The 27,951-nt window shown below is 37.3% G+C and overlaps 2 protein-coding genes across 8 annotated transcripts in view; both read left to right on the forward strand.

The window, feature by feature from the left end:
- The window catches only part of LOC108124646 (phospholipid-transporting ATPase IF), a 32,097-nt gene extending 19,028 nt beyond the window's left edge, over positions 1–13,069 (forward strand). The window contains exons 1-8 of one of the 6 annotated variants that reach the window (XM_043211223.2): positions 3,637–4,052; positions 4,116–4,241; positions 9,830–10,394; positions 10,456–10,870; positions 10,932–11,511; positions 11,569–11,819; positions 11,877–12,361; positions 12,434–13,069. In XM_043211223.2, coding sequence (XP_043067158.1) covers positions 3,854–4,052; positions 4,116–4,241; positions 9,830–10,394; positions 10,456–10,870; positions 10,932–11,511; positions 11,569–11,819; positions 11,877–12,361; positions 12,434–12,956 — 3,144 coding nt within the window. In that variant the 5' untranslated portion in view covers positions 3,637–3,853 and the 3' untranslated portion in view covers positions 12,957–13,069. Of the gene's footprint in view, positions 1–117; positions 693–3,636; positions 4,053–4,115; positions 4,242–9,829; positions 10,395–10,455; positions 10,871–10,931; positions 11,512–11,568; positions 12,362–12,433 lie in introns of those variants that run through there. The other 5 variants (XM_043211225.2, XM_017240414.3, XM_043211224.2 and 2 more) reach the window with 5 other exon arrangements.
- LOC108124643 (trypsin-2) overlaps positions 1–24,207 on the forward strand; it is a 43,229-nt gene extending 19,022 nt beyond the window's left edge. The window contains exons 1-4 of one of the 2 annotated variants that reach the window (XM_070276417.1): positions 19,288–20,276; positions 22,943–23,294; positions 23,357–23,633; positions 23,687–24,207. In XM_070276417.1, the coding sequence (XP_070132518.1) occupies positions 23,053–23,294; positions 23,357–23,633; positions 23,687–24,058 (891 nt within the window). In that variant the 5' untranslated portion in view covers positions 19,288–20,276; positions 22,943–23,052 and the 3' untranslated portion in view covers positions 24,059–24,207. Of the gene's footprint in view, positions 1–19,287; positions 20,277–22,942; positions 23,295–23,356; positions 23,634–23,686 lie in introns of those variants that run through there. The other variant, XM_017240410.3, reaches the window with a different exon arrangement.
- Positions 24,208–27,951: the final 3,744 nt, after the last annotated feature.

Consider the following 27,951-nt stretch of genomic DNA (forward strand, 5'->3'; position numbering starts at 1 on the left):
TATGGACGCTTTTCACTTTTAAAATTATTTTGATTTAGGTATAGAAAAAATGAGGAACCGACGCGAAACAAAAGCATAACTACAACTGACCGACTTCAGTATCTCTCCAAAATAATTTGTTACCTCGAATTGGTGGTATTGCTTATCGGGAATAGCTTTTGAAAACCAATAACCGACTAGGCTCGACACTCTCTTATTCGTAGTTTCCACGTATCGACCGGCCGTGCAAAGGATCGTCGTTGGTCGAAGCCCGCACACTCTTATTGCCAACAAGAGAAGAAAAGAAATTACCCCAGGCATTATCAGGTTTGTCCGAATTGGAATTTGAGTTTTAAGTTAAAATGAGACCCTCAGCAGTAAGAAGGTTCTTTACAGACTGGTTTCCAGACATGCTCAGACGCTCTTAAAGCGGCTCTCTTTCGCCTCTCTTCTCACATTTATTTTACCGCACAAACACACGAACAAAAAGGTGATAAGATTAAGGAAATATCTATGGGTTCGAGCTCCAGAACTGACTAATCATTACTATCAGGAACCCAAACATCTGAATGACAATTTCAAAAGTTGAGACCATTATCAGGAGTTGAAACGTATGCGGCAACCCCTGTGCAAGAAAGGAAGGGCTTACGTTGTTGTTGATACAGCTGTCTTCACTCTTAATTTTACCAATTTCTCTCGTTTTTCAAATTTAGGTAAGATTAGGTACCATATACTACTTAGTTCCAAACTGTTCTTGTCCTCAAAATGTAATCGGAAATTACAATTTTTAGCCGAAAATCATTGATTTAAATATATGTATGTACATATGTACATACATACATTCGCAATTTACCCCCTTTAACCCCTGACAAAAGGATATCTCCAAATTACTTTACGGTTAAGATAATCAAAAACGTTCAAGATTTTGATTTCACAAAAAGCTCGCTAAGTTAATATCCATTATTCAAAACTGCATTAAAAATTAAAATTAAAAACCTAGATTTTGAAAATATAAAAAAAGAGAGAAAACTAACTTCGGGCGGAGCCGAAATTTATATACCCTTGCAGTTAAGGTAGGATATAAATCGTCGTAGAAACAGTCCTGATCAAGAATATATATACTTTATATGGTCAGAAGTGTCTCCTTCACTGCGTTGCACACTTTTGACCAAAATTATAATAGCCTTTGCAAAAGTATAAATGGCACAAACCAAAATTTTTAAATTTTGATTTGGAAAAAACACAGCAAAAATTTAATTATATTGGTAGTTTTTTAGCGTCACTATTTTTACACTAGATTGTGTACGGATTATTATAATCTGGATTATGGTACTTATTAAAATGCTTTGATGAATTTGATTTACTTGTAGGGTAATTTTTGGGAAATCGATGACATACCATTTTTTTTTCGAATGGATGTGTTTAATGACAACGTCCTAATAAACAGTATTACTCAATAACAGAAACTCGAGTTTCTCGATACAAAATCAAATGTTTATATTGCTTAGTAGTAAACGGAACAAACTGATTGTTGTAAATTAAAATAATTTTAAGCTTTGCAATGAAATGGGAGCCTTCCACGCGCAAACTGATCTATCGGCAAACTGTCAAAGAATTGTTGATAGCGTTACTACTAACAAAGCCCCGCATACATATTCGCGCCCATGTTTTTTGCCTATACACCCGCTAATATACCTACCCTCTTCCCTCACCCCACCACGCCCATGGCCGACAGTCCAGCCAGGAACTTAATGCTTTGTAGACATAGCCAAATGCAGACGAAAAAAGGCGCATTGCGCACTTAAGGAATTTGGATACTTTTCCCGTCGGGAGGCACATCCGCAGCTGACTTCTGATAGAGACAATGGCATCTAAACTCTTGCCGTAGAGCCATATCCAGAGCCACCATCGGCATAGAGCCCGGCCGGTCCTAAGTCTCTTAGCAGCGCCAGGCGGCTCGCGATTTGTCATTAGCCGAAGAGATAAAGTCGATAACAATATCTTATCGGGCAGCATTGAATCACACTTGCACACACATATGTCACACCTATTGTTACCTACGAATCCCAGTATGCGTACGCAAGTTGGGTTGTGCCCATATTCCTTACTCTAGATTCTAGAACAATGGGTTATCTTGGCCAAATCTCTTGCCTCATATGCGACATGGTTGTTATCTAGATTAGATCGAAGATAGAAGGTAGAGAGAAGATATTGACCGTTGGATAAATTTAATGGCTTGAACCGACTCTTTGATCTCGAAATTTAGTGTTCATATTTCGACACTAAACTTTATAAACAAATGCCAGAGTCACTTATTTGAAGAAGTCTAAATCCAAAGGTATTGAATATAACGTCTCTAAATACTAAAAGTATTCGTATATTTTATATTATATGTTTTTATTATAAGATTATAATATACATATATTTGTATGTATATATACAATGCAACAAATAAAAAGCACCTCTTGACGAGGTAAAATAATGGTGACGAGCCCGCAAGCCACTCCCAAAATATCTGATATCCATTTTTGTGACGAAAAAATTCAATAAAGCTATATAAAACTACACATTACTACAAGCTTTTATCTTAAAAAATGCCAAAGTTGGTTAATTTCAGATAGTCAAGTTAAATGATAGCTATAAGATATAGTTCCAATCCTTATTATATTGGGTAAATCGGGCCAGTTTTCCAAAACTGAAATGGCATTTCTGATCAATCAGTTACATCAATCTGTTACGTATAGGATATGGTCGTCCGGGATCGGCCGAAATAATATTATGAAATTCTAATATGAATATATTTTCATATAGTATATATTGAATATATTATGAAATTCTCAAAAAATCGGCCAACTATAACCGATATTTGCGATACATGTCGGATCTTATCTGCAAGGGTATATCAACTTCAGCTCCGCATAAAGTTAGTTTTCCTTTCTGGTTCTTTACAAAATAAATTTATTATTGAAATAGAGCCTTAAGGGTGTAGTCTCATGTTCCGGCCTACTTTTAAAGGTTATTTAAACAAAAATTTTTTGTAACAAAAAATAATGCGATTGTTTCAATTTTCAAATATGTTTTTATAGGCATCAAAAACTATTTGAAAATATTTTTTAAATTTATTCTTGTGTAATTTAACGCACTTTATAGCATGCCAAAGTATACATCTAAAAAAAGTGGTAGGTCCCTGGCGTAGGTGATTTCGACTGCTAGAGATTGGAAAACCCTAAAGAAAAGAGTATGTATGTGAACAAATTACCACTTGCCATTGCGATAATCACAAAGCCATTACCAAACTGATTAGGCTTCTGATTAGGTTGTCCACTGATATTAAAAGGATTGTGTATAGGAATTTTAAATGGCATGAACCATGTACCTACCTAAAGGTATATATGTGTAAATGTCTGTTTTTGCGTGTAGATAGAATCAAAAATTATAATGAACTTTATAATCTTTGATAGAACTAAAAGTCTACTTTGTGATGAATTGTTACGACTTTCAAAGTTTAATATTAGTCAGAGGCGCTTGGTCCTAGCAAATAACAGCCTTGCCTAATCCACATTATTATCTGTCATCGAAAATTTGACGAAAATATGAATTATAATATGTGTTTATTTTGTGGTTAATTACAATAAAAACATATCGCATCTTTGAAGCGGATACCGTGTGACAGCCCACTTACGCGCGTGTATAAACGCGAATAAAGTTTGCATTCTTATCGGAAACTGACACTTGAGTGGACTATTTTAGGCAATTGGAAAGGTAGCAAAAATTCAGTCATAATTCCACCTTAAGACTACCACGAGTGAACATAACTCTACATGTCATAAAAAATATAAAACAAACGGCCTAGTTCTATTGAATTTGGATAATTATGGGAGCCAAACAGAAACTCCCTGGCGATCCCTTGCGCATAAAAATCGGTGGTATCCCATCCAAAAGGCAACCCCGAAACCGAGTGACTACCACTAAGTATAATTGGTTAACTTTCCTGCCCATTAATTTTTACGATCAGTTTCGGCGCGCCGTTTACTTTTACTTTTTAATCATAACCATCATATCGTTCTTCGTAAGTAAGTGATTTCAGATCGGAAAAATTTTTAAACAACCAACTTAATACCTGATCTTTCAATCAGATGACACTATATCTCCGCTCGTCTCGCTTCTGCCCTTGCTGTTTGTTATGGTCCTTACAGCGCTAAAAGAGGGTTTAGAGGACCTTTCCAGAGCCAGAAGTGACAAAATGTTCAATTCAGCCAAAGGTAAACAAGTGGTTGCTCTTGAAAAAAGCTTTCTAATAGTTTTAATTTTATTGAAAACTTCTCTTACGGAAAAAGTGAGGTTTGAAAACTTTTAAAAATTTTTTTGTTTGTTTCTGAAAGTACAATATCTAAAGAATATTTTATTTAAGTTTCAGGTCATTCAGAGGAAACTTAACGAAGTTACAGTAGATCGAATAACCGTACCTTTAACTTAGAAAATCAATTTTCTCAAACAAGTCATTTTTTAAGTCGGTGACCAGCCTATAGAAAAAACTCGTTCTCATTCCGCTATTACACATTTTGAAAAAATCTGAAGCTTTAATCTTAAAAACACCAAAGTTGTCTTTTTATTCGATTGCTTAGTTCTATGGCAGCTATAGTCTTTATATTTTCTGCAGAAAGTCGCAACCTTCTATTTTTAAAAACACCAAAGTTATGGCATTTCCGATCAATCAGTTTTATGGCAGCTGTAGTATAAAGTAGTCCGATTCCGACCGCTTCGAATTATATACTGCGTTCAAAGATGAATTTATGCCAAGATTGAAGTCCATTGCCTTAAAAACTGAGAGTCTAGTCGGCGTAGAAACAGGACATGTTTACATCGACTCAGGACGTGCTTTTGATCAATAACACAGTGCAACAGTGATTCTGAACTTTTTAAGTGTCATATAAGGAATTGTTTATCTGATCGAATATAACACAAAACCATGTTTGAAATATTTGTAACAGCTTAAAAAAAATTAATTAATTAAAAATTCCTAATGATCTGAATGGGTGATTTATGATATAAAAGGTATTCAGGCATGCTCCGGTTTTCACTTTCGGTTTTCGTTTTCGTTTTGAAAAAAAAAGGCTGACCAAACCTCAAATCAGCTGTTTCGGCAGCAAAAATGGTGAGAAATGTAACGTTTCGATAGCAAAACGATAACTAACAAGAAAGGAAAGCTAACTTCGGGCGGAGCCGAAGTTTATATACCCTTGCAGTTAAAACCGGATATATATCGCAAACATCGGATATAGTTGGCCGATCCTTATGGAAATAGGAAAATACAATCCAATTTATTACAATACAAAATCTAAAAAAAGTCCCAAACTTCTATCTTCAAAAATACGAAAGTTGATATTTCTACCAAATACCATTTCCGATCGTTCAGTTATATGGCAGCTATGGGATATAGTCGGCCGATCCTAATGAAATTTGGTAGGTTGGGTCAACTGCCCAAAAATAGAATCTGTATTAAATTCCAGCTTTCTATCTTCAAAAACACGAAAGTTGGGTCATTTCCGATCGTTCAGTTATATGGCAGCTATAGGATATAGTCGGCCGATCCTAATGAAATTTGGCATGTCGTAATGGTTTGCCAAAAATAGCTCTCGTGTCAAATTTGAACTCTCTAACTCTAAAAACACCAAAGTTATACCATTTCCGATCAATCAGTTATATGGCAGCTATAGGATATAGTCGGCCGATCCCGGTCGTTCCGACTTATATACTGCGTGCAAAGGAAAGAAGGGTGTGTGCAAAGTTTCAAGTCGATAGCTTTAAAACTGAGAGACTAGTTCGCGTAGAAACAGACAGACGGACAGACGGACAGACGGACATGCTCATACCAACTCAGGAGGTGATCCTGATCAAGAATATATATACTTTATAGGGTCGGAGATGTCTTCTTCACTGCGTTGCACACTTTTGGACAAAATTATAATACCCTCTGCAAGGGTATAAAAACGAAAATCTCGGTTTTGGTCCCAAAACGAAAACGAAAACCGAAAGTGAAAACCGGAGCCTGATTGTTTATTATAGATATTTTTAATAAAAAACATTTGAAAACAGTCGTTTTGTGAAATTTAGGTAAAAGTTAAAAAATATTGGTTCGCTAAAATGTGGACATTGGAGTCTCCAGAAAAAACATTTTGTGTTGTGAATGCGCGTTCCCTTTTATCCCCCTCCGATTCGTTCAAACGTTCGTTCTTCCCGAAGAAAAAATTGGCTAGTTTGTCCATCTGTCCATTATTTTGATCCCACATTTGGTCCGTCTCTCTGTCTGTTTCTAAGTGAACTCTCAGATTTTAAGCTATCCACTTGAAACTTTGAATACTCCCTCCTTTCCTTTTTCCACAGTATATTAGCTTTATCAGACAATAGCTTTAAAACTGAGAGACAAGTTTGCGTAGAAACAGACAGTTGATATAGGCATATCCAGGAGGTAATCCAGATCAAGAATATATATTCTATCACTGTGTTACACGTTTTTGGCCAAAATTATATTACCCTCTGCAAGGGTATAAAAACATAAAAACAATGATGGCAGAAAATGTCGCATGCGACATGTCACGTGTGACAGATATAACAAGACAGGACGGCTATAGTCGAGTTCCCGGACTGTATTGCACCCGGTACTCATCTCTTCCACCCACAATTTCACTATTCATACTTTTACTTTAAAGTTTAAACTTTAAACTTTAACGGTAACCATTTTTTTTGCATACTTTTGCGCTTGGGCAAAAAAAAAACAACGACAGCTCCCTACCCCCTATGGCCATACTACCGATTCAGTAAGGAAGCAGACTCCTTTAAAAAGCATCCAAAAAAATTTAGAATGGGGCTACAACATCCTCTTCTCCTCCTCTACCATTTCACGCACGGTGGGGCGGGAGGGCCAACATTTTTAAAACAAACTTGAACTGCGGGGGCATTGTGGTCTCCATGCCAAATCCTATAGTTCTATCTCTGATAGTCTCTGGGATCCACGCGTCCATACAGACGGAGAGACGGACATGGCTATATCGACTCGGCTGTTAATGCTGATCAAGAATATTTATATTTTATGGGGTAAGAGATAACTCTACGAGTGCCGGCTATAAAAAAAGTAAAAAAACAACTACTTCATATTTTTAATGAAACAAAAACAGTTTTTAAGAAATATTAATAGATGACGTTTTGAAATTGGTTCCTAAAAAATTTTCATTCGTGTTTTGCCAAAATCTATGTTTAAACTGGTTTGAAAAAAGTAACTTCTGAAAGAGTAGTTTTGCTTGAATATCTAGAAAACAAAAAGATTCCCAAATTTAATATGGTCCCCAATTATAGGGCTTATTAAGAGCAATGAGATTAACCTTTCGTGAAAATGAAAAAAAAGTGTTAGTACGTGTTTTTATACCCTTGCAGACGGACTATAGTATATCAGTGGTCGGCACGGCCCTATCCCCCGGGCATAGGAAATTTCTCTGCCTGAGCTCTGCCACACACACACAGTATAAATGTGTCTACAGCCTCACAGCCTACTTTCTGCTATTCGTTAAAAATAATAATGCGTTAAAATCATATCAATGTATTGGGTGCCGACCACTGTAGTATATACATACATATGCATATTCTTGATCAGGATCAAGTTATTAAAAAAATTAGTTACACCTAATTGGCAAAACCTTTGCTCTTCGATCATCTCTCCATGCCATCATGCCTTCATTAAGCATCGCTTTACCACCACTAATTTACTGGAGTTGACATCCTTTGTCATAGATGGCTTTCGAAAGAGATTTAAAACTGATGTTATTAACACAGACTTTAGTAAAGCATTTGATGCAGTCAATCACTGACTACTGTGGAGTAAGCTAAATCTTGTGGGATTTTCTACAGACCTCCTAGCGTGGGTCTCCAGCTACTTAGATGGAAGAACACCAAGAGTCTTACTTAAAAATAAACAGATATATGTGACAGATAACTTTATAACTTTATTATAGATATATGATATATGTAACAGATAGCTATATCTAAAATAAAGTTATATGTGGCGTCCCTTAAGGAAGTCATTTTGGCCCGTTACAATTAATGACCCCTGCTGTAACGAACTCTCTTGTTCTTATGTATGTAGATTATGTTTATTTATTTATTTAAGATGTTAAGGGGAGGTTCTTTTGGATTTTTTTGAAAAAATGTTTTTTTTTTTTAATAAAATGAAAGTTAAATATGTGTAGAATATACGTGCCAAGGGATATTTCGATGCGACGCGTATTTCTTGAGCTAGAGCCTTTCAAAAATACCCATTATAACAAGAAAGCTATCTAAAGGCAAAGTTTCTAAAAACTTTAAACGCGTTTTTCGCGGAACCATTTTTTGAAACCTCTTGTCGCGTACAGGGCTCGTTCTATTGATCCGATTTCCTTTATTCAAAAAATGTTTAAAAGTACATACTTTTTTGTATGCCTTATACCTAAAAATGGTTTATTTATAATTTTTAAACGAGATCAAAGTAAAAAAAAAGAGAAAAAATGTCAATTTTTTTTTTAAACGTCCATGAAATTGGTTTATTTTTACCAAAATTAATTGTCGTTAGGTATAAGGCATAGGAAATTCCATCAATTTTAATAAATTATATACATTTCTAATTTAAGTTCACTACCAGCGGCCCTACACTCGACAAAGCAGAAAAATAGAGGTCTACGAGATCCGCCATTTTGAAGCCGCCATTTTGAATTTCCTGAATATTGAATATTTTTTTAATCGTTAATAAACAACGAATCAAAAGTTCAAAAGCATAAGTTCGTATGTCTTTTCATTTTCCCGCAATCCAAAAAAAAAATCAATACAAGATTGAAGACAAAGCTTAAGAGGAGGTTCTTTTGGATTTTTCCGAAAATTAAGCAAACTTTGAGAATGGATTGCTGGAAAATGAAAAGACATACGAACTTATGCTTTTTAACTTTTGATCCATCTCTGCCCAATGCAGTCTTCAGTCTGACCTTGTCAACTTTCAAAAACGGTGTTTAGCTAACGATTTAATACTTAATGGATCAAAATGCAAGCTTATGTCTTTTTATCGTTTTTCATATTCTTCATATTCTTCCAGACTTCATATTCTCTCTATGGGATCGCCTTAAAAAAATTAACTCAGGTTTATGATCTCGGCGTCCTATCAGACATTAAACTTAAATTTGCCGACCATATTTCCATAATGGTTAATAAAGCTGCTATTTCTTTGGTCCGTCCGATACTGGAGTATGGTTCATGTGCCTGAAGTACATCAGGACCGCATAGAATCCGTACAAAAGAATTTATTAGGATTCTCACTTAGAGGTCTTAACTGGGTTGAAAATCTTCATCTTCCATCTTAAAGTAGCAGATTCTTTCTAATAAACTTACCAAGCTTAACTAATCGTAGAATAATGCTGGGTGTAGTTTTTCTACATAACCTAATCAATGGGAATTTAGATACCCAGCATTTACTAACACGCTTAAATTTTAATATTTCTAAAAGAAGGACTAGAAACTTTAGTCCTCTATACTTTAGCATTGCAGTTCGACATATGCACAGCACGTCTGAGCCTCTAAGCTTTATAAATGCAGGAATGCTAGCTGATGCACTAATTGATACACAAGCCATTTCCAATTACACAAGCCATTTCTAAAATACCGACATTTCATAAGGATCGGCTGACTATATGCTATAGATGCCCTAACTGAAAGATCGGCAATAACGCAGCTTTGGCATATTTTAAGTTAATTAAAGCGTGTGAACACGAACGAATTAAAATATGCAAAGGTAACATAAATCAAATATATACATTTTTTGTTAATCTCTTCCCAGTTACTGTTATTCGGAATGGCAATGAACAAGTAATTAGTTCTGAGTTTATTATGCCCGGCGATCTTGTGATAGTGACGAGTGATAATGACGTACCGTGCGACCTAGTCCTGCTTCAATCTTCGGGACTAGAAAACAAATGCTTTGTGATCACAGCAAACCTGGACGGCGAGACGAATGTGAAGACGATATTCGCTCCAGCGAACTATGAGCTTTTCTCTGGGAACCCTTCGAGAAAGGAGACCATTGTGTGCGAAAAATCATCCCCTGACCTTTACAGTTTTAATGGCCGTATAGAAATGGACCCGTGCAGCGAAGCCGGAAACGTCAACGACAATGGCGTCTTACCCCTGACCATCGACAACCTTCTGCTACGCGGCGTCCGTGTCCAAGGAACAGATCGGGTAATAGGATGTGCCATTTACACGGGAATGCACACTAAATTGCAACTGAACAGCCGGTACACTGGCAACAAGTCAGCTTCCAGCGAGAGATACATCAACAAATTCATGGTGGTGCTCATCGTGGGGATGATTTTGGTGGTGTTGGTTCTGTATCTCATCCAAAGGTAATCTAGTTTATTTGTTAACCCCTTATTAACAAAATAAAAAAAAATTGTTTTTCAACAGAAACAAAGAGTCCAAAATTGTACCAGCCATGCCCCACTTAGGACCCCCCACGGACTTCAATTCCGCTTGGCAAATCTTCGAGGATTTCCTTTCATTCCTACTTCTTTTTAACTACATGGTACCGATTTCTGCGTACATGAATATCGAAGTTTATCGGGTTTTTGGTAGCTATTTTATGCACCACGATCTCCACCTTTATGATGAGAAGAGCGACCAACCCTGTGAGGTCAATTCTTCCAACTTAAATGAAGAGCTTGGCCAAGTGAACATCCTTTTCTCTGATAAAACAGGAACACTCACCAAGAACCTGATGAAATTCGTTAAGTGCTACGTATCTGAGAGAAGTTTCCACCTAGAAGGCGCCAAGCTTTTGTTGCCTGAAACTGGAGAGCATTTGGATTTGACCAGTTTTGGGGTAGACTTTGCGAAGCTTTTTCTCTTCTTGTTTTAATTTTTTTTATTTCTTTCCAATTAAGGACTTGGAACATACCTTCTTCAAGGCGTTAACCGTGTGCCACACCGTGGAAGTACATAAGGGTTTGGGAGTAAATTCTTCGGTATCAGAGCAAAGTCTGCTGATGAACGATGGGATCGTGGAAAAATACCAGGCTTCTAGTCCGGATGAGAAAGCACTGCTGGAAGGTTGTGCACGTTTAGGAATTTCTTTTGTGGGGCAGAAAAGAAATTTTCTTTATATTAATAACTCTTGGGGTGTGAAAGAGGAGCTCCGCTTTGAGCGACTTCACGTCCTAGAATTTAGCTCTGAACGGAAGCGGATGAGCATAATAGTTAGAGATGAGGCCGGCACTATCTGGCTTTATAGTAAGGGTGCCGAGAACGTAATTTTTCCGAGATGCAATCCAAGTCTCCAACTGGATCAGACAAATGATCAGGTGACAAAGTACGCTAAGGAAGGTTTGCGCACTCTTGCGGTTGCTAGGCGCACACTTACAGAAGAAGATTTTTCTAAATTTGAGGCTCAGTATAAACACGCGAACACTCAGCTTAGCAACCGAAAGGATCTTATATCAAAGTGTTACGAAACTGTGGAAGTTGGTGAGTGGCCCCTGATTCTACTGTGCTCATATAATACTAAAGAAAAGACTATCTCAGGAATGGATCTTCTCGGTTGTACCGCTTTGGAGGACGCTTTGCAAGATGACGTTAATGAGACGCTCGAAGCCCTGCAGAGAGCTGGGCTAAAGATTTGGGTTCTCACCGGAGACAAGATAGAGACAGCTGTTAACATCAGCCTAGCTTGTCACCATATTCCACAAGGTGCAAGGCCTCACTTCATCATCCAACAAACAAAAAAAAAAGAATTGCTCAGTCGCTTGCGAGAAATTGAAACTACTGACCCGGAGGTATTGGTGATCGACGGCACCACAATTGCTGCCCTTCTAAAGCACTTGCCCCAACAGTTTTCTGACCTCGCCCTTCGCTGTCGGGCCGTTCTATGCTGTCGATTAAGTCCACTTCAGAAAAGCGAGATTGTATCATTAATCAAGCGACGAAAGAAGCACATTACCGCGGCCATTGGGGACGGGGCCAATGACATATCTATGATCCAAGAGGCGCACATCGGTATAGGAATCGCCGGTCGTGAAGGCAAGCAGGCGGCCCGATGTGCCGATTTTTCTGTAGTCCGTTTTGAAATGCTGCGCCGTTTACTTTTAGTCCACGGGCACTATAATTCACAGCGTCTTGCCCTTATGGTGCTCTTTTATTGCTATAAGAACATCATCATCACTGGCTGCATGGCACTCTTTCAGGTTTATGATCTCTTCTCGGCCACCAACGTCTACAACTCGCTTTACCTTTGGCTTTTCGACATCGTCTACATCTCCTTTAGTTTCACATACCTCGCCCTAACTGATAAGAATTATAATGAAGAAACGCTGCTTAGGTAAGAATTTGTCATGTTGTAATAAAAACCGGTACCACGCCTGTTTGACATTTCACATCTTCTTAACTTCAGGCATCCCGAGTTATACCAAAAGTTGGCGCACAACAAGCATGCATCAATGGGCGTATTTGGATTGTGGATGCTTAATGGATTCGTGCATTGTTTTATAATATTTTATTTCGCCTACGCTGTACTTAATAATGAAAATGTGGTACACACGGTAGGACAGACTGCCAGCTTTCAGACCTTTGGCACTATGCTAATTACTATAATTGTGATAGTGGGAAACCTTAAACTCCTACTAATAGCCCGGTATATGACTTACATAAACATTGTTCTGATATTCGTTTCAATCGCAGCGTACATGATCACTACGTTTCTATATAACTTGTACAAAGGCGGGGAGCTTTTTGACGTCTATAATCAGTTCCTGGCATCCCTACCCCTTTGGCTGTACACGATTATTTGTTCGGTGGCGTGCCTACTTCCAGACCTTGCGGTGAAGATCATGAGAGATCTGCGACGACAGACTAATACCGGCGATGAAACCAAATCCGACAATAAGATCCACAAACCTGTCGAAGAGAAAGTATAGCATTGCCAAAGGCAAACATCAATAAAATATATAAAAATAAAATAATTTTTAAAAAGAATAATTTTGTTCAGAAAAAAAAACTTTCAACATTCCGTAATCCAGTATCGGACGGACCCAAGAAATAAATAAACTTTTAGTAATATAGGAATCGTTAAATTCTTAGGACCACCTTTTAATTAACCCAAGGGAACCTTTAGATTTATTAAGTATGTATGTATATTCTTCTTCAGGATCCCCATGAGGATGAGTTGATATAAGCATACCCGTCTATCTGTCTGTCAGTTTCTACGCGAAATAGTCTATCGAGTTTTCAAATTTTCCTTTGCACGCAGTATATAAGTCGGAACGGCCGGGATCGGCCGACTATACCCTTAAGTTTCTATACAACTGAAAGATTGGAAATGGTATTTGGTCAAAGTATCAACTTTGGTATTTTTGAAGATAGAACCAAAGATTATAAAGTACATAAATGGGACATCAGGGCCCAAAACGGTCAACTTTTTTCGTCGAGCTTGTTGGTGAGGGGGGAACGCACATGCATACGATTCTATTTTTTAGAACTCTACATGTATCCGTCAAGAAAAATGTGAGCCTTTGTATGTATGTGTGACTGCTCGCACGACGGTGTAAAAATGTTTTGGCTTCCAAATTTCAATATCAATTTCTAGTTTCTGTTTTCAATGCGCCGATGTGGTAGTTAGTAGAAAAAATAGTATTTTTAATCGCTGCAGTTTAAGGCAGCGTGGTAGCGTAGAGCATAGAGTAGTTACTCTATGTATAATTTTTCTGTCTTCAAATCCTCGTAAGGATTTTGAACTTTTTCTTTCTTTTATAATAATTATTTTTTTTTTTTATATTTTTCTTTAATTGTAATATTTTTCTTTAATTTTACAATGGTAAAATAGTTTAGTTTTTTATTATATCCGGCTAATAAAATTTCAATGGAATGCGTCCGGCATTTTGTCATCCGACACGTCCGTCGCTTATTTTTAAATATGAAAAGTAAATATGAAAAGTAAAAAAAAAATATTAATAAAAAAAATAAAAGTAATTATAAAAATAATCATAAAACTAAAACTATCAAAATTGAAATAACCCGCCCGCTGATGAAATTGAACCCAGGACGGACCACAAGAATAAGGAGCGCGCACTATCCATCTGGGCTACCCTCGAAGTTGATCTAATGATACTTAAAATTGGTTTTAAAGTTAGCGCTAGAATCCATACCAAAAACAGAGCTGAAGAGTAAGGATAGTAAAAGATATTTCTGATCTCTTTACTCTCGCATTGCACTATGGCGTTTTTGACCACTTTATGTGGCATTTAATCATTTTTTGAAAGTTCTCTGATTTAAAAAAAAATTAATGGGAATGTATTAAAAAAACATCAAACTATTATGCCTCATACTCAAAATATTAATTATTAGCACCAGCTGTTATTAGCAGCTGTTGCATCCGAAAGCACGTGCGCTTAGTTTGCAATTTTCGCATAGTGATTTGTAAAATTAGATTATTTTTTTAAAAATCAATTTAAAAAGAAAAATAGTAATGGACACTGATTTCACAGGTTTGTACTACATGTTAAATGTATTAACTATTTAAATTGTGCGTGTCTATTTTGGGAAACAAATTTCAACTTTGGGAAGAGTTTTGAAGGAATAGAAAGTTTTCAATGCGTTCAAGCGTATGTTGTAGCGTTGTCAATACTAAACAAAGGCTGTTAGTCTTATTGTGCACTTTTCTCCACTATTGGTGCAATTTGAATTTTTCTCAGATAACCTCACTTTCTCCAAAGCCGATTTGGTCGCTGCTTGGAACAGCGAAAGGGGCCGGGCTGAGCAACAAATGGCTGTACAATGTTTTTTTGAACGCCATACAAATAACAATGTGGATAATGCCGTTTAGAAAAAAAAGCCACCAGTTTTAAATGAAAGTAATGGAAAATACGGTTCTTCCAGTCGGCTATTTTGGAGAAGAAGCGTCTGAGTCCTGAAAAAAGCTGTATAAATCAGACAGGCGTCATCATTCAAGAAAGCACAACCAAGCTATGGATACATCAGATCCAATTATTTCGTCCTTAATTTATCGAGATGCATAAAAAACTAAAGAGTCTTTTACTTCCAATTGAGGTAATTGAGATGCTTTCGTACGAATACGAAAATAATGTTTGTCTCGAAGATGACGAATTTAACAATTCCAGCTTGTTTTTTTAGATAATATTGATATATTATAGAAAATGAAAAAAAGAATAATAAGATTAATACTACTGTATGAAGGAATTTTTCTTTTTCAACTTTTATATGCATTTGTATGGAAGAACACTGAAATCCGGTATTTTAAACTGATAGTTCTCAGGGAAAGCGTTATCCGATTTGGTTCAAAAATGCTATATCCTATTAAAATAGCAACAAATATCAGCTCCTTAAATTTCATTAATTTATCTTTACTTTTACCAAATCGTTCCTATGGGAGCTATAGGATATAGTTTCCTGATCCGAACGATTTTCATACTATATGTGCTTAGGATCAAATAACGATTGGTAAAGTTTCATGTCGATATCTCCAAAACTGACCGAGGTATTAATTAATGTCACAAAAACAGGTCAAAAACCCTATAGTGCATTGGTTCGTTTTGAAAGTTTCAAACTTTCATCGTTCCAAAGATGTTACGATCTAAAAATGAAATTCTCTCTTTCCCCCTCTCATCTGCCAGCCGTTTGTCGTGGAACCCGCTCTCAAATGTTTTCATTTTTACAGCGAGTTCCACGACGGTTCACTCAGGTGATTTAATTTTACATGAACCTATTTGAATGAAGTACAAGCTATGGGCGAAACAGGCTTCGATCAAATCGTTTGATGCGATTGCTGCTAACGATTCATTTCGTTGAACTGTTGTTAAGTCAGAATTCAAGGCATTTTTACTCGAGTATAATTGTTTGATTTCAATCATCTGTTGTTTACTCAAGTGATTCTGTTATGATACGTGTGATAGAAATGTTTGATGTGTTCAATGCACATCCAAAGTATGTACAAGTTGTCCAACCCCTAAATACAGGCCACATATGGCTTTTATAAACAATATTTTCAATCTCTGCATTTGCCTTTGGCTTGATCTTTGGCTCAATTATCCAACCCATAAATCCAGGCCACTTATGGCTTTCCACTTATGAATTTTATAAACAATATTTTCAAACTCTGCATTTGCCTTCGGCTTTGTCTTTGGCTCTGAGGCGCGATCTCGGTTCCCCATAAACAAATCAAAATCAAAAGTAAACATCAGCTTCCCTCCGAAGCCCAATCAATTACGCCTTTTGCGTTTCAAGTACCCACCAAATTGCATCGATCAGCTTAATCGAATTTCACAATAAGATGCGACAGTTTCATCTTAAGCCTCTAATCTAAACACAACTGATGGCCGAGGTTCTTTGGATCAGATTTAGAATTAAGAAGGCAGTCCTATTTTGACCGAGACCGCGAACGGTTGACAAAAGTATTTAAGAAAAAACCAAAAGTGTCTTGTAATTTTGCGTTTAATAAATAAAGGTTTAACACCAAGTTGTGAAATTAAAAAATAAAATTTTCATTTTTTTAATTCACCGAACTACAAACAATTTAACTGGCGCCCAACTCAAGGGGCCGCGTCACATAAAGCTCCAAAAAATAGTTTAATGAAAAATAAGTTAAACATAAACGGAACTCGCGCGGTCAACAACTCAACATTTTTAGTGGAAAAATTAAAACATCCACCAAACGACACTACCAAGTGACAGTGATAGTTAACAATAAAGTAAATGGAAATTAATTAATGAAATAATCCATAAAGAGTGAATTAAAACAAAGGTGGACCGAAATTTTAAACCAAACAATTACAAGAACACAAAAACTAAAAAAAAAATCAACGCACAAAAAAAAAAAAAACAAGAACAACAAAAACAAATAAAACGACAACTCCAACAAGAAAAACCAGGAAAGGAAGGCAGGACATTCTCAAATAAAAACGACAACTCGCTCCAACAAAAAAACCCAAGGAAGGAAGACAGGACATTCTCTATCAACCACCAACCACACAGAAGGAAGACCCCAACGGGACAATATCGTGAGGAATTAATTTAAAATAAAAAAATTAAAGACTAAAATTTAAGACCTGTAAATTCGAGAAAAATAATATAAGATTTATATATTGCAAAAAGTAAGATTCGCGATTTAACAAAAAAATATAAAGAATAATTCTGGAAGATTTGATAAATAGCTTTTGTGAACTAAATCTAACAATGGCAACCGGAGGTTCAGCACCAAATTTTTCTGCAGGCAGTGTAGCCACAGCCGGCAGTTTAACAGTAGAATTGATAAACAGATTAATAAACGCTCAATTGAATGAAGTTAGCAGGAAAGTAGAATGTTTAGAAGGAAGGCTAGCCACAGATGCAAACACTGTGGAAGATTATAAAGTACAAACAATTGACCCAGCTATAAAATGCGATACAACACTTGAAGTGGTAAAATCCTTACCAAATTTCACAGGAGAAGCAACACAATATGTAGGTTGGAGGGAAGCTGCAGAAACTGCAATGAGTCTCTATAAAATTGAAAGTGAACAATATTTTATCGCTCTAACAATTTTACGAAATAAAATTATGGGAGCTGCCCATGATGCTCTTACCAATCATGGCACAGTTTTAAACTTTAAAGCAATCTTATCCCGATTGGACTTTATATATAGTGACAAACGACCAATACATGTTCTCGAGTCAGAACTAAGTATCCTCAGGCAAGGACGAATGACAATTACTGAGTACTATAACGAAGTCAATAAAAAAATGACCTTACTAATAAACAAAACCATAATGACATACGGAAAGGACAGTGTAATTACCAAAGAAACAAACAATTCAATAAGGGGAAATGCTCTACGAGTATTTATATCCGGACCATGATGATTTTGTTACAGTTCAGAATAAAATTAATGAATTAATTGAAAACAATAATAAGCAGTCTATTATCAATTCCCGATTATTCAAAGAAATAGAATCTCTTTCCGATGATTTTAAAAAAGTATTTATTGATCAAGATCTACCACTTCGAAAACATCGCTTGCGATTATTAACATTTGATCTGCAAAATTTAATTGACACAATCACTCTAGCAAAAATAGACGTTTTTAATACCAAAATTTTAAACAATGATGACATCTTGGAAATATTAAAACATGAACAAAAACCAGTAATTATAGCTGATTTAATGGACATCTCTTCTTTTAAAATCGCATTGCATAAAGAACTTTTAATAATTTATATAAAATACCCAATAATAAAAAACAGATGTGAAATATATCACGCTAGAGCGATTTCCCAAATCGATGGAAAACTAGTATTAAGCGATCAAGTCGCAAAATGCGAAAATATTTTTTACGAAATGTCTAATTTTAAGAACGAACTTTTTAATAATTATTGCACTCTAAGTAACCAAAAAACGTGTTTTACCCGATTATTAAATGGTGAGAAATCAACCTGTAAAAAAATAAGAGAAAACAAGAAAGGAAAGCTAACTTCGGGCGGAGCCGAAGTTTATATACCCTTGCAGTTAAAACCGGATATATATCGCAAACATCGGATATAGTTGGCCGATCCTTATGGGAATAGGAATATATAATCCAATTTATTACAATACAAAATCTAAAAAAAGTCCCAAACTTCTATCTTCAAAAATACGAAAGTTGATATTTCTACCAAATACCATTTCCGATCGTTCAGTTATATGGCAGCTATGGGATATAGTCGGCCGATGAAATTTGGTAGGTTGGATCAACTGACCAAAAGTAGAATCTGTATTAAATTCCAGCTTTCTATCTTCAAAAACACGAAAGTTGGGTCATTTCCGATCGTTCAGTTATATGGCAGCTATAAGATATAGTCGGCCGATCCTTATGAAATTTGGCATGTCGTAATGGTTTGCCAAAAATAGCTCTCATGTCAAATTTGAAGTCTCTAACTCTAAAAACATCAAAGTTATACAATTTCCGATCAATCAGTTATATGGCAGCTATAGGATATAGTCGGCCGATCCGGGCCGTTCCGACTTATATACTGCGTGCAAAGGAAAGAAGGGTGTGTGCAAAGTTTCAAGACGATAGCTTTAAAACTGAAAGACTAGTTCGCGTAGAAACAGACAGACGGACAGACGGACAGACGGACATGCTTATATCAACTCAGGAGGTGATCCTGATCAAGAATATATATACTTTATAGGGTCGGAGATGTCTCCTTCACTGCGTTGCACACTTTTGACCAAAATTATAATACCCTCTGCAAGGGTATAAAAATAAAAAAATAGACATCATACAAGATGGTGCCATCCTTATAAATGGGAACAATATTGTTAACAACTCCCATTTAAACGGTTCGTTTTTAATAACATTTAATGGTACAACTAAAATTAATAATATCTCATATACCAATTTGCAAAATAAAATTCTTGAATACGTAACTACGAACCACTTTAAAAATTATGAAATATCCGATTACATATTATCAAATAACTCTGATCTTTCTTTAGATAATATAAACATTTTAAACCCATTCGTTAAAATTAGGAATACTAAAATATCAATTACCTTTATATAATTAATTTTAATCATTATATTTTTGATTCTTTCACTTATTATAAAATACAAAAATGCTATATTATTTGTAACCAAAAAACATCGGCCTGAACCAGAAAAATCTATTAACCAAGAAATTTTTTTAACAGAATTAAGAGATCATTTAAACGAATTTCATATTGAATCGGGACGATCCATTTTAGAAGGGGGAGAGTTATCCAACCCCTAAATACAGGCCACATATGGCTTTTATAAACAATATTTTCAATCTCTGCATTTGCCTTTGGCTTGATCTTTGGCTCAATTATCCAACCCATAAATCCAGGCCACTTATGGCTTTCCACTTATGAATTTTATAAACAATATTTTCAAACTCTGCATTTGCCTTCGGCTTTGTCTTTGGCTCTGAGGCGCGATCTCGGTTCCCCATAAACAAATCAAAATCAAAAGTAAACATCAGCTTCCCTCCGAAGCCCAATCAATTACGCCTTTTGCGTTTCAAGTACCCACCAAATTGCATCGATCAGCTTAATCGAATTTCACAATAAGATGCGACAGTTTCATCTTAAGCCTCTAATCTAAACACAACTGATGGCCGAGGTTCTTTGGATCAGATTTAGAATTAAGAAGGCAGTCCTATTTTGACCGAGACCGCGAACGGTTGACAAAAGTATTTAAGAAAAAACCAAAAGTGTCTTGTAATTTTGCGTTTAATAAATAAAGGTTTAACACCAAGTTGTGAAATTAAAAAATAAAATTTTCATTTTTTTAATTCACCGAACTACAAACAATTTAACTTACATATGTGATCTGTCTGCCTGTATATGGTACATATTGGGTCTTCGAATTAATTTTAAACGTTTTTTTTGGTTTTTAGCATTTATCAGGAAAAAAACGGTGCAATGCGTATTATTGAAAATATTGTCCATTCACCGTAATTAATTTTTTCCAACAAAATTTTATTGCTTTCCACCATTTTCCTCAAACGAAAACCGTGCTACTCGGCAGAAAACTTTCTAGAAATACAAATGTATGTGTGCACAAATAAACGAACACAAAGTGACAGAACACGGCACTATAAGAAATATGACCACTTTTTCTGGCCAAAAATATTATCTCAAGAAAGAAACAAGATATTTAAGTTCTGATTTTTGATTTGAGTTCACATGGTCAACAGATTTAAGATTTGAAAAAATTGTATGCGTGGCACCGCGCCCTATTTAAAAATAACAGCTAACTGTAGAACTAAGCAAGATATTTCAATTAGGTTCTTTTTTAGTGTTTTATAAAGCCATAGTCTTCTTTTGAAAAAATAGGTGTGTTTTTTATACCCTTGCAGAGGGTATTATAATTTTGTCCAAAAGTGTGCAACGCAGTGAAGGAGACATCTCCGACCATATAAAGTATATATATTCTTGATCAGGATCACCTCCTGAGTTGATATGAGCATGTCCGTCTGTCCGTCTGTCCGTCTGTCCGTCTGTCTGTCTGTCTGTTTCTACGCGAACTAGTCTCTCAGTTTTAAAGCTATCGACTTGAAACTTTGCACACACCCTTCTTTCCTTTGCACGCAGTATATAAGTCGGAACGGCCCGGATCGGCCGACTATATCCTATAGCTGCCATATAACTGATTGATCGGAAATGGTATAACTTCGGTGTTTTTAGAGTTAGAGAGTTCAAATTTGATATGAGAGCTATTTTTGGCAAAATAATATGACATGCCAAATTTCATAAGGATCGGCCGACTATATCCTATAGCTGCCATATAACTGAACGATCGGAAATGACCCAACTTTCGTGTTTTTGATGATAGAAAGCTGGCACTTGGTACACATTCTATTTTTGGTCAGTTAATCCGACCTACAAAGTTTCATTAGGATCGGTTGACTATATCTTATAGCTGACATATAACTGAACGATCGGAAATGGTATTTGGTAGAAATATTAAATTTCGTATTTTTGAAGATAGAAGCTTGGGACTTTTTTTTAGATTTTTTATTGTAATTAATTGGTTTTATTATGATGTAATCATAAGGATCGGCCAACTATATCCGATGTTTGCGCTATATATTCGGTTTTAGCTGCAAGGGTATATCAACTTCGGCTCCGCCCGAAGTTAGCTTTGCTTTCTTGTTTTTTAATAAAATTTTTTATTTTTTTTAAATTTAAATCGGTTTTGCACTAGTCTCACAGCTAACAGATTCACATTCAAGGTTTTGAGGTTGCCTCCTTAAATTATGAATTTCTTCGAAAGAGCATAAAAGGGCATATTCATATTTCACTCATTTGAAGAAAATTAAACAATCTACAACATGGACTAAATTACAATGTCCGACTCGGTCGGACTTAGTTTAAATCTCTTTTTAAAAATGAGATTTATTTCTAAAAATGTCTTTTGCTAGACTGCTTACGTTTTCACTTTATTAAAAAGACAACACAAGTTTTTTTGGATACTTCACATACACAAACACATAATACAAACCATACTGAAAAGTATTCATTTCAAAACTTTTGATTTTGTCCATAAAATTTTCAGTATTCGCGTTTTTAAAATCGCACCAAAAATCGTAAATTCTAAGCTCATGTAAATTTTAACATCAAAAGCTGTTTTTAACACCTGATTTTTTCGCAGTGGCGCCATCTATGAAAATTTCTGGTATGCAACATTAAAAATTAATCTATTGCGAATGATATGCAGTTAAAATTATTTTAATCCTTTAACTTTCAAAAAATGGTTTTTGGCCAGAAAAAGTGGTCAAATTTTCTATAGTGCACCGGTTAGAATTTAAATCAAATATGTTTGACTATGATTGAACTTCAGGTATTGGTTGCGATCGTAGGAAAATGTATATGCCCATTACTCGTGTTTGAAACTTGTTCGTCGACATTGAGTTGGAAACGAAATATATATCATGACTTTTTCATATAATATATATATATCATATGTGAAATATGCTGAAACAACATCACTAATACAATATCCAGTTAAAAAAAAATCATAAGTACGATTACGATTATGCGGTGTATTAATAATCATTATTTAGCATGGCTAGCCAATTTTACTACATGGCTAGCTTAACAAATAGCGAGTGTTTCATTTGCGTCTTGTATAAAATTTCAACATGTTTCTCCAAATAAAGCCTATTTAGAGCAATTGAGAAAAATCGGGCGTTGAGGTTCATCCAAAATACTACAGTTCAAAATTTTTACCCTTGAGTAAAGAAAAAAACACATTAATAATTCCGTTTATATTAAAATACAGAATGTAGTACATATGTATATGTATGTACATTAAAATATACACTTTTCCGCTTCACCAATGGGTATATTTTTATGAAGACATGAGGTAAGAAATGTCCACATAATAAGCTTGTTTCTTTTTATCAGACAGATAGGAGAACACTGATTGTCAATTGTTAGACAGCAGCTGTGGCAGCAGCTTCTAGCATTTTATTATTTAGTGACAATCGCGATCTGACGGAACTCTGTTGCACAACATGGCTCGCTGCTGGATTTTGGCCTGTACCTGCTTCTTGGGGATTCTTATCAATTGCCATGCTGGAAAACTGTTCCAGGAGTCGCGAATCATCAACGGCAGCATCGCCAAAGCAAATGAGTCACGCCACTTAGTATCCATACGTTTGCGTAAGCATGACAACAACTTCGGCAGTGGCCACATATGCGGTGGTGCATTAATCTCGGTCTATAAGGTCCTAACAGCAGCCCACTGCCTGTACAAGTGAGTAATGGGCTTCATCCTTAGGTATTCTTTATTGTCCTAGAAATCTTTTCTATCAAAAGCAATCAAAAAAAGCGCTATCGCCAGCCAAGTGAATTTGTCGTGGTCATGGGGACCTTAAATCGCTTTGAGAGACAAAATGGCACAATTGTGGCCCAGGTGAGCTCTATGGCTTATATGAGCACCTTTAGTCCGGACACCATGCGCGACGATGTGGGCATATTGTTTTTGAGCTCCAGGGTGCTACAGGCCCAATTTGCAACTCCCATCCAACTGACAAGGGAGGTTACACCGCCGGGCAGAGTGTGCCAAATAGCCGGATGGGGGCGAACAGAGCAGGTGGGAAGAGATCAAAGGACATAATGATAAAAATAATAATACATACCCCTTAGAGCTCTTTGTCGAACATTTTGCTAACTGTCAACGTGACCACTATCCGCTACCACACATGCCGGACGATTTACAAGTCTGGATTACTGCCTGGCATGATGTGCGCCGGACTCCTTCAGGGCGGCACGGATTCTTGTCAAGGTGACTCAGGAGGTCCTTTGGTTCATGACGGACGCGTTGTTGGTGTGGTTTCTTGGGGCTATGGATGTGCGGAACCGGGGCTTCCTGGAGTGTATGTGGATATCCAGTATTACCGTCAATGGATTGAAGAGCGAAGTGGGACCAACAGCAACAAGATTACGTCTGATATTATCATAGTTACCCTGTATTGGAATTGGATAATTTTCGTTCCTTTTTTTTTCCTTGCCAACTAAACATAACAAATTTTTCATTTATATATCGGCAGGGCCCTATTCCAGGGGCATAGAATATTTCTCTGCCCGAGCTCTGCCGCACATACAGTATAAATTTCTGATATTCGTTGCTAATACTTATGCTTTGAAATACACAGCTTAATTTCTGATATTCGTTGCTAATACTTATGCTTTGAAATTATATCATCGTATTCATTGCCGAACACTAATTTCTAGTATACTACCTACATTTATACTATAAGTTAACTATATCTATATTTGGTCGAATAGGTACTGCCTTTTTTCATATATCTGGGACAGAGCTTGAAAAGTATTTTTAAGTAATAACAAGTAAAGTGAAGTAATATTTTTTTGTATATGTATTACTAGCCAATCCTGGCAATCGTTATTTGGCAACCCTTTTTGTTTTCTAGAAAACATTTTTTTAGTTCAATAGTTCATTTTTTTAGTTCAAGAAATGTAATAATTATTGTTTGCTCCAAAATGGCAAACTGCGAAATTGCCTGTTTCAGGCCAGCAACTCTGGTCCCAGTAGAAACTAATCAACCGAATTCAATGGAAGTTCATTTATTACTAGTTTCTATCTGCTCCTTCTATTCTTTCCTTCGAAACTGCGACGCAGCGAGTAACAAGAACGAGAACTTAACAGAGCGATAATATTTTTAGGCGGTACAATTCAAATATTTCTCATAAATATGGGAGTAAGGAACACACGTAGAGATCTTGCAGCTCGGGCTCGTTGGGGGTTATTTTATTTGCACGTAGCTTGCTATGCCCCGTCTCATAGCTAAGTAGCCCAAGTTTCGAGTTCTACATATTTCCCTCACCTATTATTTTTTAAACAAGTTACGACTAAACAATTATCTTAGGCGTTGCAAATAACACAGTGCGACAGGGATTTGGAACTTTTGAAAAGACCTAGTAGGAATTGTTTATTAGGTCGAATATAGTACAAAACCGTGTTTGAAATATTTCTAACACCCTCAAAATCTTGATTTATTTAGAAAAAACGGGTTTTCGGGACTTTTTTGCTCTTAAAAATTCCTTAACGCGTAACTTTAAGTGGATTTTAAAATTTCCGACGTTTTTTAATAGTTAAATGATGTAGCTTTTGAAAAAAATAGATCTTTAGTTAATTAAAACAAAAAGGATACAATTTTTTCACAAGAAACTGACATTTTTGAACTTTTGTCGTGTTTTTCGGGCTTTGACGCCATTTTTTCGGTACAACGTCCAAGAAATGGTATCCTTTCTAAACGCTCTAATAGCGTTCAACACCGACTAGTTCACTCTCTCCGCTGCGTTCGACTGAGGGGAATACATCGCTGTTTTGACATGGCGGATGTGGAATTCTTCCGCCATCTCCTTAAAACGTTTTACCACGAATTGCTTCCCATTGTCCGAATGGATGTCTCGGGAACTCCAAAAGTGTGAAATATCTCTCCCACCAGGAACTTCACCACTTCTGCCGTCGTTGCTTCCTTCATCGCCTTCAGGAAGACGTACTTCGAAAAGTGGTCTACCACAACAAATATATAAGCGTGCCCTTTACCCGACCTCGGATACTTCCCTAGGAAGTCTATATAGAGTTTCTGGAATGGCCTATAGGTCCCTATGCCTAGCCGCGGGCCGCTATTCGTAGGCTTCGTCTCTTTACACGTTTGACAGTCCCTCACAAAAGCTCGGACCTGAGCAACCATTCCCAGGAAAAACGCTGCATCAAACGATGCAAAGTTTTACCCATTCCTCCGTGGGCCTTATTAGGTGGGGAATGCGCCTGGTCTATCATGGCCACACTCAGAGGCTGGTACCCAAAACTTCCAAATGTTCTCCTCCAACTCCGCTGCGGTTCTGCACTCCGTTCGCTTGAACACGTAGCCGTCCACAGCCTTAATATCCGGGAACGTCTCTTTCTCCGTCTCGAGCACCTGCCTCAACTCCACATATTGTGGTGATTCAAATTCGGTTGTTTGTAATCCGAGCATCCAGTCTTCTTCAGGCTTCTCGACGGCTTCCAACATCCTGGATAGTGTGTCTACCATCACATTCTCGGTCCCTTTGCAGTGCTCGATTGCCATCTGGTACGGTTGTAGCTTGAACGACCACCTAGCCAACCTTCCGGCCAGGTTCTTTACGGACATGATCCACGGCTAAAAGAAGGCTATGGGACGCTCGCTTTCTGGAACAGCACTGCTCCTACCCCTGTGTCCGAAGCATCGCACTGCACATAAAATATACTTTTAAAATCAGGATGTCTCAAGACTGGCGCCGTAGTCAGTGCCTCCTTCACCGACCTCTCTGCCTCCTCCGTCATTGCAAATTTGCTCTTTCTCAGAGTATCCGTCGGCGGTGTCGCCAGTTCTGCAAAGTTCCGTATGAGTCTTCGGTACCATCCTGCCATCCCGAGGAATCGCCGAAATTCCTTGGCACTCTTTGGCACAGCCACCCTGTTGATCGCTTCCACTTTCTCTGGATCGGTCCTCACCACTCCTCCGTCAATCACATAGCCCAGATAACGCAGCTCCTTAAAACAAAAGTGCGATTTCTTCAGGCCTATTATCAGTCCTGCCGCCTTCAAGCTTCTGGAAACCTCCTCCAGCGTCATCGTGTGGTCCTGAAAGTTTTCCGATACCACCAACAAGTCGTCCAGGTACACAAAGACGCTTTCCCTGAGTTCCTGTCGTATCACTTTGTCCGTGAGCCAACACAACCTCTGGGCTGCATTCGTTAACCAAAATGGCATAACCACGAAATGGTACAACAGACGTCCCGGTACCGTGAAAGCCATATATCTTTTGCTGGCGTCATCCAACTCTATCTGCCAGAACGCATGCTTTAAGTCCATACTGGAGATGTACCTTGTTGTTTTTTTACGACTAAAGATCCCCTCAATGTTTTGCTGCGGATATGCGTCCTTGATCGTGTTTTTATTCAGCTTCCGGGCGTCTAGGCAGAGACGGTTCTTTTCTGCCTTCCGGACTAATGTGATGGTGTTGCTCCACGCGCTGACACGCCACCCTCTATCACTCCGAGTCGTAGCATCTCATCGACTTCCTGATAGATCAGCGTCTGTACTGCTGGAGATACGGGATAGTGTCGATCCCTGATAGGCGTGGGCCCTTCAGTCAGCTCGATGGTATGTTTCATGACCGCAGTCCTTCCTAATCCACTTTCTTCGAAATTCAGGAAGGATTTTTGGAGACTCTCCAGGTGTTTACTCTCCGCTTCACTCAATTTATGATGTTCATGTTTACCTTGCTTCGCAACTGTTCTGCTCGTCTCCTCCTGGGCCATTTCTACTTCGTCTACTCCAAACAATTCTGTGACAATCTCGAGCTCCTGTCAGAAATTCACTCCCAGGTATAACTCTTGCTCCAACGATGGACATAGGTACTACCTATTAGGTAGAACAAGATTTCTCTTTTTTTATTTTTATACTCCACCTCTACCACCACCTTGCCCAAGATTTGCTGCGGTGGTCCGTTCGCTGTCCGGACCTTTGCGTGCCACGGCTTCCATGGAATTTCTAGACGCTCCACCCATTCTCTGCAGCCTCTTCCGACCAAACTGACCGAAGCTCCAGAATCCAACACCCCTTTCATCTTGGTCAATCTTGGTTCCCCCTCGTGTCATTGACATCACCGAGCTGCTTACTCCCTGGCGTTCCTTTTTCCTTCTTCTAAAGCGCTCTCGGATCTTTTTGACCCTTCTCGTGACCATCGTCATCCCCACCAGCTGGTTTTGCCGGAAGATTCTCTCCATCGTCTCTTTGTACCGTCGCACCCTCTCCTCCAAGCTCTCAATCACCTTTTGTTTTGTTTTGTTTCTAACTTTCCGGCTCCATCTTGGTTGTCGGGTACGGATTTTCTTCTTGCTATACTTATCCAGCTCAC

This window comes from Drosophila bipectinata, chromosome XR, assembly GCF_030179905.1.
Source record: "Drosophila bipectinata strain 14024-0381.07 chromosome XR, DbipHiC1v2, whole genome shotgun sequence".
Lineage (NCBI taxonomy): Eukaryota > Metazoa > Arthropoda > Insecta > Diptera > Drosophilidae > Drosophila > Drosophila bipectinata.